The 17,270-nt window shown below is 38.4% G+C and overlaps 1 protein-coding gene across 3 annotated transcripts in view; it reads right to left on the reverse strand.

Annotated features, from left to right (window-relative positions):
* Positions 1-438: 438 nt before the first annotated feature.
* Positions 439-17,270, reverse strand: part of VPS36 (vacuolar protein sorting 36 homolog) — a 30,763-nt gene continuing 13,931 nt past the window's right edge. Inside the window, exons 5-14 of one of the 3 annotated variants that reach the window (XM_028105292.2) lie at positions 16,796-16,885; positions 16,029-16,115; positions 9,667-9,699; positions 9,481-9,558; positions 8,731-8,865; positions 7,263-7,328; positions 5,491-5,555; positions 4,845-4,929; positions 3,853-3,929; positions 439-3,767 (exon numbers count right to left, since the gene is read on the reverse strand). In XM_028105292.2, coding sequence (XP_027961093.1) covers positions 3,674-3,767; positions 3,853-3,929; positions 4,845-4,929; positions 5,491-5,555; positions 7,263-7,328; positions 8,731-8,865; positions 9,481-9,558; positions 9,667-9,699; positions 16,029-16,115; positions 16,796-16,885 — 810 coding nt within the window. In that variant the 3' untranslated portion in view covers positions 439-3,673. The remainder of the gene's footprint in view (positions 3,768-3,852; positions 3,930-4,844; positions 4,930-5,490; positions 5,556-7,262; positions 7,329-8,730; positions 8,866-9,480; positions 9,559-9,666; positions 9,700-16,028; positions 16,116-16,795; positions 16,886-17,270) is intronic. The other 2 variants (XM_088021808.1, XM_028105300.2) reach the window with 2 other exon arrangements.

Below are 17,270 nucleotides of genomic sequence, written 5' to 3' on the forward strand. Positions count from 1 at the left end.
GAATGAGCAAAGTATGATTCTGATTATTGGGCTGGAGGTGGTAAGTGAATGCGGAAAAGTAAAGAAAGGCAAGTCTGCACAGTCCAAGGAAATATGCCCCAGGGATAGGAAGGGGCATGCCTCATGTTACTCCCCTAACCCAGTGCCTTCCACCTGCTGACAATTTGTTGGTCCTTGTGAGCCTCGTGTATGAGGCTCTTCTTCTCCCACACAGCCTTTCCAGATCCCTTCACCGGAACCAAAGGATCCTCCCTCCTGCCTTGCCCAGCACAGTACCTGTGCCGCTTCCGTGACAAGCACCTCATTCCATCTTCAGGGAACACTGTTCACATGTCTATTTGCCCAACTAGGCCACCCTCTTAAAGGCAGGAGATGTATCTTATTCATTTTGCCCATCACCACCACCAGTGGCCCACATAGTTCCTCACGCAGTCAATATGTATTTAAAAAAAATTTTTTTTATTGAATTGAATGGGAGAAAAAGTAGGATAAATGGAGCCAGGTTATAAATAGGTATATACATCAGAGTTCATTCATTCAGTTAATATTTATTGAATGCTTACTGTGTGCCAGGCCCTGTTCTAGGCTCTGAGGATATATCCACAAACAAACCAGATAAAAATTTCTCCCCTTGTGGAGTTTACACGAGATCTATCATAAGGGGTGGGATGAGCAAGAAATTTACATAAATTCAAGCATACCTAGTCGCCAAAAAACAAAAACAACAAAAAAAAGGACACGCATTTAGATAGTTTAATTATTGGTGTTATAAAAGTCTACTGACGCTATGTAGTTTTTACTGTATATTGTATATAGTAAACTTACTATATTCATAATATATTCATATCCGTGTATCACTCTACAGGGATTCTAATTTTAAGACTACACAGAGAACTTCATTGGCAATTTCAGAAATTTTCAGGGATCATTTTGAGCGTGCTTGATTTAATTCCGAGGCACGTGTAAAAATCTAACCAGCTTATGAGTTGTGACTCTACCATACCAAAATGAAAACGCTGAGATTGCTGGGCAGAGCATGAGAATGAAGACATGACAAATCCATGTCTGCTCAGGCTAGTCTGGTTAAAGGGAACAAGAGATAGTACATTCATATGAATACACAAGGTCAGTCAACAATGGAATTCACATCAAGAATTAAAACAAACAAACAAAAAACCCAAACAGTTCATGAGCCATTTCCCATTGTTTTCTTTTAAAAAAACTAAAACAGTAAGATCTTCAGGTCATAAATAAGGAAACAATTCTTAACATACTGGCTTATTCTCATTAAAGTTTTATCACTTTCATATATTTTCCAAAGAGTATTTTAAAAAGAACACTAAGTTAAGAAAATCATTTAAAAGTTTTCCAGTAATTTTACTCTATATACATTAATTCCAATCATTTAACCCTGAAAACAATCTTTACTTGTACAATGTAAAAAAATTTTTGACAATGACTAGAAAAATTCCATTACCGTAAAGCTACAAACAAATTTTTGCTCCTAAGAGCAAAGTTAATAAAGCAAAAATAATTATACCAGTGATGAGCACCAAGATGAATTTTTTTTTTGCATTTAGGGCCTGATTGGTTGTATTTAAACATAACCTCTGTAACACCTTATTTGGCAAAAAAAAGGGGGGGATAAAAAATATACAGAGGTCTGGAAACAGTGAAGAATGCCCACTTTAAAAGTAAAACAGTAAAATCATACTTTTTTTTAAATTAATGTAACATTTGCAAAATATATTCATATGTCACTTTTCTTCCTCTTTAGTTCACTTTATACAATTTAGATTGCTCCATTTTTTTTAATGTGTTGTCACACTAATGTAAATAAATATGTTGAACTGTGGGAGTTGGCTGTAATGAATCCAAATCGTAAGAGCTAGATCCAGTAGCTCAATCTTAGTTGCAACTCATTCCAACTGCTGAAACAGATTATTATTTACCTTTGTAATTTTTTAAAAGCCTTAGCCGGATGAGAATACCGTATGTGTGTGTGTGCGTGTGCATACGAACATGCGTGTACATGTTTGCCAGAGCAGTGTGAGCACAACCCAGAAACAGGAGTGCTATACAAACAAGTTTGCACAATGGCCCACGAGACACAGGCAGCCAGACACTGAATTCCCCCGAAACAAACCTGCGGCTGAGCAATGAGGAAAGGAGGGGCTGTGTCATCACACTGTGGAATCAGGGACAGGTTTGGAAAACGAAGACAGGCAGGAAGCCTCAGCCAAGACGTTCCCATGATGCTGGAGGATGCAGGGACTATGCAACTGCCCCACAGGGCATCTGTCGTGGCCTCCGGCGGTGGCCTCCACCACACCCAGTGACAACCAACGTCTTTGGGATCCCAGTGCGTGAGCCAGGGCATCCCCTCCTGCTGGTCACAACAGTTAGCTCAATACAGACACTATCCCTTCTGGAGGCTTGGCGGAAAACCATCACTGCTTTCCATTTTCAACACAGTCTTAGAAGGGGAGTCTCCTTCTGTCCCTGAGTTTGAGGTAATACCGACACACGGCACGCTGGGCAGCAGTAACTTACGAAGTCCGGCAGTCCACTTTAGAGCTCAAGCAACCTACATTCAATATTAGCCAGTTTTTGTCATCTCGGGAATACTCTTCAGTGAGATAGTTTCTCTACACAACTTCTAATGTATGGGGTAAAGAAAAAAAAAATATTGCTGGAAGATGAAAGATTTTTTAAAGTTCCTTGTTGAAACTCCTTAAGGGAAGGAAAAGGAGACCGATTACTTGTCTACCTTCTTTGTTCCTGTCCCTGGCTTTCGAGGTCAAAGAGCACCAAGGTTTCTGTTAAGTTACTTAAAGGTTCTCCCGGCCCCTCCACCCACCCACACAATCCTAGGGAATTCCTCAGCCGTCTACTTTGCAAATTTGTAATCATATCTCTGGGCGTGTCTACACAGCTCGTTAACTCAGTTTCAAAATCCACAGCATTTTTTAAACAAAATGAGATAGTTGCATTCTTTAAATGCCAGCCGTGAAATCATCACTTGAAAAAAAGAACGAGTCAGATTATATATACATAAGTTAAATACAGTTTTCTCCTTTTTTAAGGTATCTGTTGAAGACATGCTTATGACTGCTTCTAAAGAAAAGCCCTTAGGAAAGGAGCCTCATATGGTGTTCTGCAGTCTGATGTTCTGTCCCAATGCTGTCAGTTCTTAAGCTACATTGTAGGTATGACTGGTTTCATGAACTACCACCCTGCCCCCAAAAACGGGCATATTAGATGCAGAGAAAAACTTTGTTTATAATTCAATGAGTTTTAGTCACACCAGAAAAATGATCTAACCTGTCCAAACATGCAACTTCTTTCCTCCCCATTAACTATACTCCCGTCTTTAAAAAAAAAAAAAAAGGTCAGGTTTGAGTATCAAGTTAAAACCCACCATATTTCAAGTTAAACTCTGAGGGTAGCATGATTTCAAATTCATAGTGACATTCAATTTTCTGTATTTTCCTCTATTTATCCCAAGTAAACTTCCTGGACCATAATATTTAGGGAGCAATTAAAAGGGTTTTATATTATAGTATAAAGTTCCAGAAATTCTCAGTTTATCAGGGTTTACTCTGAGCTCAATGTCCTACAATGTCTACATGATACAAGTACACGAACAAGAAGTATTTGAAATACAAAACCCTTAGCTCTGTGTCATAAATAAATTTGGGTAAAACCGCAAGCCTTCCACTGAATCATCTCGGCAAAGATGACCCATCTTCTCTGCCAGAAGCAACCTAGGAATCAAGGGGAAACACCACAATCATTTGTCCATTCGGAAGCACAAATACAGTTGTAATGAAGAGCAAGGACCTCACTTACCTTTCCTTAGCCAGGAGGACAGACATTCCTACCAGCTTAGCAAACTCTTCTGATGTCAGGGATCCCTTTTCTGAAACCTAACAGAAACACAGCAGGGAAAAAATGTGATAATTCAGGCCACCTAGGTACTAACCTAGGGAGGGCGTCTACCAGCGTACTCAGGAAGTAATTTACTGAATTTCTTACTAAAATCCAAAGAATATTTACTATAGAACTAAATCTTCTTCACTAATGTTTAATTCTACAAATGCTGAAGGATCGAGAAAAACGTAGTAGAGCCTAAAATACCATGAAGCCCTCTAGAATGTAACAAAGGCACTATACTGAACCCTAAGAAGCACTCTTTGAGATTCTGAAAAGAAACATATAACAAATTCTGAGTGCATACTTCATGCTCCAGTAAAGGAACCTTATATTAGGTTTAGCTTAAAATATATGGTAGAAATACCGATAGTCTTGAGGTTTTCATCTAGTTTAAAATAAGTGTAATAAATATGAGCTACTGAAATTAAACAGGTTCACCACAGAGGCTATGAAGGCAGTAATATTTCCAGTCTCCTAATGAGTAATAGCAGTAGTTTGTCCAGTAAAACCCATCTAAACTACAGTTGCTTTTCATATTTTTTGAAGCAATTATTTGGTAAAACAACTTGTGATGTTTCATAATACTGCTTACGTAGGTGTTACTCAAAGAAAAAGTTCCATCACAGGTAACATTCCAATTAACAAAGTGAAAAACCTGTCCGCAGGACTGAGCTTCAAACAAAAAGACAGCACCTCACGAATTCCAATTCTCCTTGATAAGTTTCAAAAGTTTGAAAAGTGTAATTTTGATTAGTATTTATTCACTGTTAATAATAGGTGTTTTTAATGGGGTCTACAAACATTACTTTTTAGTAAAGTTAAATTCAAAAGGAAATCCTGTTTCTCAAGTTGCTAAGCATTCAGGTTTTGGTGGGCAGACTGATGAGGAGGAAACGGGGTTCACATACTGTCTCCAAGGCTGAGGCCACCATTTCCTCTTCCTTGTGGCTCTGAAGCTCAATTACCATGACGCCACTGTCAAAAACTCGGAGCCTAAAAATGACAGATGGGAGAACAAAGCTGTGAATATCTAGGATCTTCAACCACTAAGGAGGTGCAAAGATCCTGTGCTTTCTTTTATGTCTGGATATCAGGGCAATATTTAACACATAACAACCACAAGCAACTACAGCATAACTAAAAAGCTGGTGAATAAATATTTAATCAAAGTATGAACTATAATATACCACATGCTCAAGAAAATATGTCTGCACTTTTTTTTTTAACCTGAGGAGAGGAAAATATAATTCACAGCTGAAGATCTGTACTTTTGAACTCTCCAGAAACTAACAAGATGTCTAGCAGAGGGGCTGCTTATTCTGACCTCCTAGGAAGAGCCGACATTCTTCTGTCACTGCCCCCAAATCAACAAGACTTGCACTACCAGCCCTGATAAGGCGGGAAGCCAGATGACAAGTGAATTCTGTTCGTTTAATTCCAAGAGGGGCAATAGGTTGGCTCACCACGCAGACAGCAGGCCCGGCAGGCCCTTCCTGTCTACTCTGTATGGAACAGTGGCTCTAGTTGGCAAGCTTCCCACAGAGGTTCTTTTACCTGATAGGTAATTTTAGCGCTTCCAGCATCTTGCACGCATTCACTAAATCTTCTGGTGAGAGCAACTAATAGGAAAAAAAATCCAGTTTACACTGCAAATTAATAGAGTGATGCTATATAATTATGATGATCACTAGAACAGAAGAGGAAATTTAACAATTATCATTTATCTGTGACTTGATCTCAGGGTCATGAGTTCAAGCTCCATGTTGGGCATGGAGTCTATTTCAAAAAATTGTTTTAAATAAAAATGTAAAAATTATCATTTATCAGGGATTTTAGGTGGCTTCATCACTATAAGGCAAAAAAATAACAAAGAAAGCAGTGCTATCCAACAGAAGACAATGCAAGCCATATATGTAATTTTAAATTTCCAGTAGTCATATTAATAAAATAAAAAGGAACAGGTGAAATTAATTTTAATACATGTATTTTATTTAACCCAAGAGATCTAAAACATCAACATAAAATCAATATAAAAATTATTAACGAGATATTTAATTTTCATATTCTGTACGAAGTCTTTTTTTTTTTTTAAAAGATTTTATCCATTTACTTGAGAGAGAGAGAGACAGAGAGAATGAGAGAGAGCGCATGAGAGGGGGGAGGGCCAGAGGGAAGAAGCAGACTCCCCGCTGACAGGACTCGATCCCGGGACTCCAGGATCATGACCTGAGCCAAAGGCAGTCGCTTAACCTACTGAGCCAACCAGGCGCCCCTTTATGAAGTCTTCCAACTCTGGTGTGTAATTTACACTTCTAGCAAACCTCAGTTTGGATTAACTGTATTGCAAGGTCACAGTTGTCACATGTAGCTAGCTAGTGGCCACCCTTCCAGACCACGCGACCTTAAAGAACCAGCCCGTGTGGCGGCTGACGAGTACAACTTTGAGTCACACAGAATGGCTCCAGAACCAGCCCAGCCTGGGCCCAAACGCCTGTCAGACCACTGTTTCCGGGCGCAGCCTTGGTTAGATAACTGAACCTTTGTGAGCCTCAGCTTCCTCATCCTCACACCATGCCCTGGGTGGGGAGAGGGAAAGCAGCTACGTCGCTGAGGTACCGCGAGGAGAAATGGGGTAATGTGTGCAGAGCGCAGACGGTAAGGACTCCCTGACGGCAGCCACGACGACAGTTCAAATAAAAACAGAGCGGAGCCTCAACTCCCGGCTCTGCGGGGGGCGCTGAACAGACATGCGTATCCACTGTTCGCACAGAGGGGACGAATGACGCCACAGAACTGTGTCTGACTGAAGGGCTTGAGTGCACGGACAGAACTCGGGGGGCCAAGGACACATGGGTGTGAAGGGACAATGAGGGTCGAAAAACAGCCACTGCTGACTCAGAGCCAGAGGAGGAGGGCAGCTTTCCCCCCGTTTCTCTACAGACCATCTGTATCCAGCCCAGGGAATCCAAAACAGTTGACAGTCACAGAGAAAAGGATCATACCCAAGCTCATTAATCACAGTACAGACACAGAATATTAAAGCCAGAAGGTATCGGTCAATCCGAATCCTTGTTTTAAAGGTAGGAAAACCGAGCGTCAGTGAGGTTAAGTAAGTTCCTCAACATCACTCAGCACATCACTGGCAAAACAGGGACAGAGTCTACCTCCTAGATCCCAAGGCAGTATTCTTTTACTACACCACACTGCTTCTCAAATAGTTTTGATATTCTCAACCCTTCCTCAAATTGTACTCACTTTGGGGAATGTGTATTATATTAAGAAAGTCTATATTTAGTTAAAAGAATATCTAAATGTTCTATTCTTACTTCCATTCCTCGAGCTCGGTTTACTAAACAGTACACCTCCGTGAGTGACATTATTCCCCCTCGTTCCTGTTAAAATATGGAATTTAAAAAGTATTATGTTATAATGAGCACCAGTTGGCATTTCTTAACAGAGATCATAAGCAGAGTGAAATCAGGAATCATAAAACTTCCTAAGAAGTCTTTAAAAACTAAATTTATACAGAGGAAAACCTAGTCAGATACATGAAGCATTTCAAATTCAGTATTTGGACTTTAATATCATTACTGTTTTAACATTTACTTAAATGAGATGAGGGCCTCTACACCATGTTTCAAAAAGTGTATTTAAATGTTTTAAGTTATTACAACTAATAAATGAATAAATCATGGAATTAAATAGGAACATCACCATTGTAACCCCAAATGAATAACAGATCTAGATACTGACTGTTAGTAGCTGCTGCTACATCACCAAAAAGACAGACATTATGTACCTCCTGATGGAAATGCACAGCACCCTCTATGAAACGTGCATCAGAGAAAAGGAAAGAAGAACTTCTAGATATAACTTCCAGTCTGGAATATATATAACTTCCATGGAATACATGGAGCAGGGAAGTATGTTAAAACACAAATCAATAAAATTCAGACTCTGAGACACTCTATAATAAACCACTAGTTTCTTCAATAAATAAGTTGTATGGGAGAGAAAAAAGAGACAGGAGAAGGGGAAACCTATGGAATTAAAAAAAAACACAAAAAACTTTGAGACAAATCAACCAATTGCAAGGTATCCTGATTTGAACAAACCAACTGTAAGAGAAAATGTGACTACTAACAATATATTTGATAATACTAAAAAACTATTTTTAACTTTTCCTGTGTGAAATGGGATTATAATTACATTTAAAGGCATCTTTATCATTGTAATTACATACTGAAAAATTTACAAAGTAATGTGATGTCTGGGATTGCCTTAAAGTAATTTTGAGTGAAGGCTGCTTACACACGAGCCTGGATGATAGGCATGGAGGGATTCATTATACAATTCTATTTTGTCATGATGGAAATACTTCTTAATAGAAGTTTTTTTAATAAATGAAGTTTTGATTGCCTGAGTAATGTCAAAAGATAAATCTGTATTATGAAATGATTAACAGTACACTTATATTAAGATTCGATATATAGGAATATATATAAACATCTAGAGATCATGTATTTCCTTTTGAAAACAAGAGATAAGAAAAACTTCCTATCAAATAGATTTAAGGAGTTACAGATATCTGAAATGGAAATTGAAAACAATCTAGATTTTGACAACAAATCCACTAATAAGTACACCAAAATGATTTAATATTCCTGAAAGAAAAAAATAACATGTTGGTTGAATAGTAGCCACACTGTGAAAGGAGTTAAACTCGCATTAAGATTTCTGAAGACTTGGCAATTATTTAACAAAACCGAGAGACCACTTAGGTTTTGCTTTTACCTCTAGCGGCGCCTGCAGTATTCCAGCCAGCTGTCTGGCCAGCTGCATGTGGTACTGTGTGCCAGAGCCACAGGTTTCCCTGGTAACTGGGTTAGCGATGCCCATGCTCAGCAAATAGGACTTAAACCTGATGGTCTATAATCAGAGAAGAAAATGCACAAAAGGACAAATAAACAGCATTAGTCTCTCCACCCCAACATTTGAAATCTTTCTATCATAAATTCAATTCTACTCAATTATTTCTATATCCACCCATTTCTTCTACCTTGTTTCTATAGTTCTATAAACTCTAAGAAAGTGGATTTCTAGTAGTTCCCTGCATAAAGCTAATTAATTCTTCCTTATCTTGATATTTCATACTCCACTGACCTCACAAGTTCGGTGTGAGAAGAGGTTTAGGTAGCAACTGCGCTGTATTTAAGGCCAACCAAATGATAAAGCCAAAAACTTAGAAAGGAACATGGCTGTGACCAGAGTGTAGACAAATTTAATGAAACAAGTATCAAACATATGGGTATGTATAAAACAACCACTCCTTACACATTTCAGTATCTCTCTTTTCCACACTCCCAAAGAAGGTATTCAAGTATCTTCTAATCCTACTGGTTGACTTTTTCTTTAATACTCTCATCTATCCACAAGCCCTAACAGAAATCACTACATTAAGAAAGAAACTCCTAACCCACCAAAACATCACTGCATTATTTGTCTAATCTCGTTTCTAATGCCTTAAAAAGGCAACCTATTTACCTCATCTTCTGTGATGTCACCTTGCTTGTCTTTAATCTTATTAGCAATTGATTTTGATAACTCCACCATTTCCTTAGCCTGTCAAGAGAACAGTAAAAGACTGAAAGAAATCATGTCCCCAAAGTGTCTGCTAACAAAACTCATATCATAACTGGGAGGAATTCAATAGGTGTAAATTACACATACCTTGATCATTAGCTTGCTGAGGTCTTCAAAGGCCTGAAATGAGAGATGAGTTTTTGGTGGAATCTATCTAAAGAATTAAAATGTCTTAAAGCAAAGAAGCTTAGTTTCTCTATTTTCTTCCCTTATACAAAAATTTTTGAAAATTTCTTACAAATATCAATCTATGTAAATATTTACATAAGTAATAAACCTATCTTAGTTCTAAGAATTCAGTTTAGCTAAGAAACCATAAATTTTCCAAAACAAACGGTGAAAAATGACTTTTTACATTTTCAAAGAGAAAACAGTTATCATTGATGTCTGTCTGATTAAACAAAAGGTGACATAAGTAGTAAATTGTTCAGAAAATATTATTTACTGTTCTTTCACACTAGCAAGAAAATTTGTCACTGGTTTTTCCCAAAACCATTTCCTGACGGGAGGTCAAGAACCAAAGGCTGTGTAAAGCTTTCCTGGTGGAAAATGGCAATGCACAGCTGCCGGAATACTTCCTTGGGCACAACAGTTTTGGCTGTAATAGCAGGTGTGATTTAACTGAAACTGAAAACCTCAGCCTCTAAATACTGAACAGATTATACTTGTAGCTTTGGATACAGTGGATATCAGAAAGAAAAACATTCAAATACCACCAAAACATACTTAAATAAAACTCATCAAATATCCACTTCAAAGTCTTCTTCAAACTTAATCAGACAAATTTATAATAAATTTATTTCATACTGCCAAAACAGTACTTCCAGTGAAGAACATCTTCCAAATGATGTGCACGGATGTTATTTTTTAAACCAATTAAGCAGCTTATCATTAAATGAAAAATCTTTTGGTTCATACAGAGTAGTGGTCAACAGATTCTGATTAGCTCATGCCCATCTTACTTACACGCAGAAAAGTATCCCCCATGTGCAAAAGGATTTTGCTGAAAGAATAGAGTGTTGTGTAAGATTCTTATGGCCAGACTTACTAAGGCTAATACTGAAAACAAAGGGGAATGTGCACACACCTAACAGGAATTTCCTCAGATAAACAAAAGGCTTAAACACTGGACTCTTATCAGCAACAGTCAGCAGATGCAGGAAACCTTTTGTGGGAAACTCTGGGCACCAGCTCTGAAACTAAGTCAATTCTAACGTTTAAATGGAAGGCAAATCACACACCAACCTAGTTTTCAAAAATAAAACACACAAACACTTTACACACTTAGATTCTTACTTCGGATATACAAAATATTGATAGATTTCTCTTGCCTGTGTAAAGAAAACTAGTAAGACAACACTTTTTAAAATTTTATGGTAAATCCCTTTATTTACTGTGTTACATTTTCATATAAAAAATATGCTAAAAGTAATAGTGAGTCCACACTGAATACAGAATACATAAATTAGCCCTATAGCTTACGGTCCGTAAAAAATAAATACAAATATTCTAGTGTCTTAGAAGAAATACCTATATTTTAAGTAATCATAAAACACAAAAGCTTCCTCACTTCTATCTACGTTATTATTCTAAAATTTGGAATTAGCCAATTATCTAAAAAATAGAGAAATACCTATAATAAAATTAAAGCAACATATGTACAAATGCAAGATGCCTTTGCCCATTCTATTATTTTACCTGCCACTTTACAGAACCATCTACCCCTCTACCATATCCACAGTCAAATTTCCACTCTAATTTAAAAAAAAAAAGGCAACTGCTTTAAAAGTATGCTTGTGAGTTGATTTATAGCATTATTTCTTGCTTTCAGTCATTATTTTGGTTATTAGCTTCAGTAACTATTAATATATTCCTGAATTTTCTGTTTGTGTATGTTGTTTTTTTAAGAGAGTGTGTGCATGTACACGTGGGGGGGGGCGGGCGGAGGGAGAGGGAGAGAGAGAATCCTAAGCAGACTCCATGCTCAACCTGAGCCTGATGCAGGGCTCAATCCCAGACCCTGAGATCATGACCTGAGCCAAAATCAAGAGTCAGACACTAAACTGAGCCACCCAGGCACCCCGTTTCAGTTTTCTTGATTCTCTACATACTCTGTTCCCTCTACCTGGGTCCTCTTAACCCTACTAGTCATCTGCCAGTGCCTGCTAAACTTCCAGGCCTTGACTTCCATTACAAGTGCTAACAAGGCCTCCCTGACCCCCAAAGAAGTTAGAGGCCACGTAATGTGTTCCTGCTGCAGCCACTGTTTTCTCTAACACGGCATTTCTCCCACTGTAGGGAATGCCTGTCTGCCTGCCTGTCTGGTGCACTGTCGTATCTAAAACATCTACCTGATGCAGGACTTCCACAGAGTAGAGAGCAAGGACCACCTACTGAATAAATCACTGACCTGTGTGAGACAGCACGATGACTGTGTTAAACCCTCGGAGCTATGCAACTCCATGAAAATTAGATTGAAACTGAACAGCATTTCATAAATTAAGAAAAACATGATTTTGAACACCAAATTAGTATGGCACCACTCAGAAAAAATACTAATAATTCAAAATCAGTTCACTGCTCCATGCCATCTCTAAAGGTGTCACACAAAAAGATGACAACAAATGTCGCCGAAAGAGGACAGTGATAGTACCTTCCAAATGGCACAGAGAGTGGCCACGACGTAGGAGGACCACACTTGTCAGCACATCAGGAGACCTGAGTTCTCATAACCCTGCTTCCAAATCCAGTCACTAGATGATTACTTCTCTGGAGAGTAAGAACCCCTGTAATGCCAAAATGCTGGAACTTTGTGAATTTAAAGATTCTGGGAAGATGGTGGCGATGGCAGCAAAGTTTCTGAATCTCTACAAATCCCAACATAAAAAGAGGGCAACTAGATCTCAAAACCAAAAATCCACAGGCAGCATATACTATAGAACTAAGTGACAAGACAGCTATAAAAAAACCTCAAGCTACAAGCAGGTAAGGACAAACCACCAAGAGCCACAAGATCTGCATGCTGTTCAGCATCTAGGCAGGAGAAAGAAAAGGGAAGCAACAGGGCAAGTGATGGATTCGACAAGAGAACCCCAAAGGAGCCCATAGGTAGTCACTGGAAAGAGAGTCTAGCCAATACGAGGACAGGAACTAAAACTGGGAGGGTTTTGCCCACCTCACTAATGGGTGGGTATGAGGGGTCCTCAGGAAGGGCTGGCCCTCCAGGTTTTGCTTCCAGCAGGGGATCCCTCACCAGGGAGAAACCGTAAACAGAGGACTCAAAAACTGAGCAAGAGAAGAATAAGAATAGAGGAAGGGCAAAAAAAGGTCCAGATAAAAACAGGGGAAGGGAATATAGGGCCAGGAAATCAGAAAGCAAGCCACCACCTTTTTTAACGCTGCATGAACACAGCGGAAGAGTGAGTTCTGTGGAGTAAGACAAGCTACCCTACACTAGGCCTTCCTCTCAAAGTTCAGGAAAACTAATTCCATATGAAAAATAGCAACGGCAAAGTATCAAGGTCAAATGCCACACAAAGTTATTATGAGAAAAAAGAAAATAAGGAGTAAAGTAACGTTACAGATAACAAAAGCAAGCTGGAAAGACATGTTCACAGATCAGATCAAAATTTAACCTTTTCTTTCAACAAGAGCTAAAAGATGTTAATAAAATGACACAAGCCATGAATGGACAAAATAAATCAGAAATGAAGTGACATGATTCAGGAAAGAATTTTTGAAAAAATCATTTCTGAAATAAAGACTATATTAGAACACAAGAATGAATAAACACAACAGATAATGCCTTAAGAGAAACAGGCTAGAAAGAGGAAGATTTCCTAATAAAAAAGAAATTAAAGAGATAAAAAGGGTTTGAAAGTCGCAAAGCAGGGGACGCCTGGGTGGCTCAGTCAGTAAAGTGTCAGCCTTCGGCTCAGGTCATGATCCCAGGGTCCTGGGATCGAGTCCTGAGTCGGGCTCCTTGCTCAACAGGGAGCCTGCTTCTCCCTCTCCCTCTGCCTGCTGCTCCCCCTGCTTGTGCGCGCTCTCTCTCTCTGACAAATAAATAAAATCTAAAAAAAAAAAAAAAAAAGGAAAGTCGCCAAGCGTAAAGCTAGGCAGTAGAGCTTCAACACACAGCTAATGGTTTCAGAGAGAAAAAAATAAAGCAATTATTAAAACATAAAATTGAAAAAATTCCCTGAAATTAAAAGCAATTTTTAGAACCAAATACTAAGAGCATATTGCGTACCTGAGAATAACAACCCAGAATGACTAACACATCAACCAACACATTCTAGTAAAATTACTGGGCTTTATAAAAAAGAGGAGGGGAAAAAGCCTTTGGGCATCAAGGAAAAACAGGGACTTCTCAGGTAATGGCTGATTCCAGATCTGGGGCAGGAAATGTACAAGCTGGTCCTGGAACTTTTGTCATAGTAAATAGCAAGGAAGCTATCAAAATCCACCAGGTCACATCAAAAGCACTTAGGAGCCAACTTGAAGAGGCTCCCACGGGCCAAAGATGGGACAATGTGAGCTTTAAACGATAATAATTGCAACTGATTGAAACCCATCAAATAGGTTAAGATTGTGAATTCATACTCATATGTAAAAAACCTCAAATGAGTTGCCACTGAAGGATGATAGGGAACCAATTAATTATCCTGATGATAAAGAAAAAGGCACTTATTCTGCCTTCGCTGTATGACCTGTATCACTGAGTAGTCAAATAGTAGATGAAGGGAAGCATCTCTTCAAAAGGTATTCCAACTAATAAAAAATAAATCCTAGAATATCACCATTTGTAACCACCAGTGAACCAGCAGATCTATGCAATGAACATGAACAGCTGCTGCCATCATCAACAAAGACAGGATGTGCCTCCTTAGGAAAAAATACAGCATCACCGCTAGTCTCAGCAAAGAGATCAAACACGAGTCTGATCAGGCCTCTAGATCCAACTGCCATTTTGCAGGAAATACTTAGAGCTGAGGAACGTATAAAACTTTACCATAAATATGAGATCAGCAAAACCTAGACCATGGGCACTTAATAGGTCAAATGACCTTGGTTTCTCAATGATCTATATTTTCAATCTAGTGGGCCCATACTTGGTAATACGGTGATTAATTTTATACGTGGACATGGCTAGATCATGAGGTGCCCAGGTTCTTGATCAAACATGATTGATGGGTCTGTGAGGGTATTTCCATGTGAGGTTAGCATTTGAATTGGTAGCCAGAAGCAGAACTGCCCTCCTCACTGCAGGTGGGCATCATCCAATCCTCGGAGGGCCAGAACAAAAGGCTGGAGGAAGGGAGAACTCACGCTTTCTCTGCCTGACTGGTTAAGCCAAGACAGCAGTCTTACCCTGCCCTTGGACTGGACCTAAACCATCAGCGCTCCTGGTTCTCAGGCCTTCGGACTTAGTTTAGGATTTCTATCACCAGCTTTCCTGGGTCACCAGCTTGCAGGTGGCAGATAGTGGGACTTTTCAGTCCCCACAATCACATGAGTCAATTCCTTATATTAAATGGCATTGTGTGTGTATATATAGAGAGAGGGACATATTGATAACTACATTTGTGTATTGGTATCTATAGGTCTCCTACTGATTGTTTCTCTGGAAAATCTGGATTAATACAGGTATCCCATAACTATTTGCAGTTTAGACTTTATTCGATTGATATACATCTTTGAAATTCTATGAACAGCACTAGTCAATGGAATTTTACTTATAAACTAGTATTAAAAACTAAAGAATTACTTCATAGTCATTTCATAAAAAATCCAAGACCATTTTTATATAAACACAGGAAGACTAATGACATGTTCCAATGTAGTAGCTGACTGCAGAATCTAACATAACTAACTGCTTTTCTTAACTAGACTTCTTTCCCTTTCACTTGCATTTCCTCAGATATGATGAAGTTGCAGACACACTGCGAAGCACATGCTCAGGGTTGTTCTCCTGGTGGAAAGGATGGGCTGGTCTGCACCTTTCTTACTGTGTCCATGTCTGGTCCCTGAGCATCAGTGGCATAAAACTGTGTGGTGTCTGGCCAGGTTAACAGCCTCAGAATAGCATTTTTCCCTCAACTAAGTTAACCAAACCTCCAAATAATTATACAGAGGACCTGGAATTCATTAGTATTCTCCAATTAATTCCATCTAGGCTTTAAAATTTACATACAGCAACCCACAATGTTGTGAACATCACAGAAAACAAATTTGAGTTTCATTTTCATTTCTTTTTGGAAAACGTTTTTAAAACATGTTTTGGCTAAATTATGCCAACCTGAAGAAGGCCTGGAATAAGAGACTGTGGCTTCGGGCAAACTAAGTATGTTCCAAAACACAGAATGGAATTAGTCACAGCTACATCCAAAAGAATAAACACAAATGGCCAAGAAAGACAGCTGACCGGAACTTTATGTATGAGTTACCTCAGAAATGTTTTTGTCCGTTTCTTTCCTTTTTTCTTCCAATTTCCTTTCAATGCCTACAATTCCTACAGCCCTTATTCTTCCTGGCTGAAAAACAAAAGTAGAAAATAAAACATACAAAATAGGAAGGACACACTATTTTGCAACCCACCACAACATGTTTTCAATGGTGGGAAGGGACCCACAAAGAACCAAAGAAAACCAGCACATGATTACATCTAGTTTCCTTTCAAAACATTTGTCAGTTTCTTGTCATACATAACGATCTTCAAATCATTATTAAAAAAACTAAACATACAATAAGTGGCATATTTTACTCTGTATTTTAGATATAAATCAAATTCATGTTTGTTCTTTGGCAAGCTATATACGTATCAGATATTTAATAGGGTCTCAAATATGCAAGAAATTATAGTTAAAATTTTGGTATTTGACTGTTATTATACAAACTGCATTTTTCACACATTTGAGTATCTGTGCACGGTTGGTGGTTATTTTAGACTGGCCTGAAAAACATCACCCAGAGGCATTGTCTGTTCTCTCAGATGCCACACTGATTATGAAGAACAGAATGTAGTGAATGGAATGGAACTTCTACCACCCCAAGAATCACTCTGTTAAGTAGTTATTTATTTTTGCTAAGTGTCTACTGTCTGCAGAGCACTAAATTAGGTTCTGTGAAAATAAATGTTTAATCAGAATATCATTATTTTGTTCTAGCAAGTTCTAGCAAAAAATACTGGATTCAGAAACAGTTTCAACAATACCTGGGGTCCTCTATTTGTTTGTAATGACTGGGAAACCGGCATATTCTCCCATCTTCTCTGTGTCATTTCCTCGGATAAACGCCTGTAAAACTGTTGTACATATACATACACTTTAAATGAGTCAGTCAGGTTATAGTATCCTCATACAAATCATTAACATTTCTCTAGTTGAAAGGCCTGTTCAGTCATTTGCAACAAGCCTAGAACTCTCAGAAACATCAAAAGAAATGAAAGGAAGTTCTTTTCTTGGATCAGCTTCATAAAGCACAAAGGAAAAGAAAAAAAAGAAAGAAACTGACCTTCTATATAAAGTGAGCTATTCTCAACAAAGAGATGAGTGACAATGAATAAATAGACCTACTTTAAACAATCTCACATATGTGGATTGTTTTCAATCTATAGCGAAACAGATATAGTGCCAAGAAAAATATACAACCATTATCCATGAAGGAAGCAGAGAATAATTTGTCTAGTT

Source organism: Eumetopias jubatus, unplaced genomic scaffold, assembly GCF_037043125.1.
Source record: "Eumetopias jubatus isolate StellerSeaLion01/CBP00866 unplaced genomic scaffold, mEumJub1_p1.0 scaffold_3, whole genome shotgun sequence".
Lineage (NCBI taxonomy): Eukaryota > Metazoa > Chordata > Mammalia > Carnivora > Otariidae > Eumetopias > Eumetopias jubatus.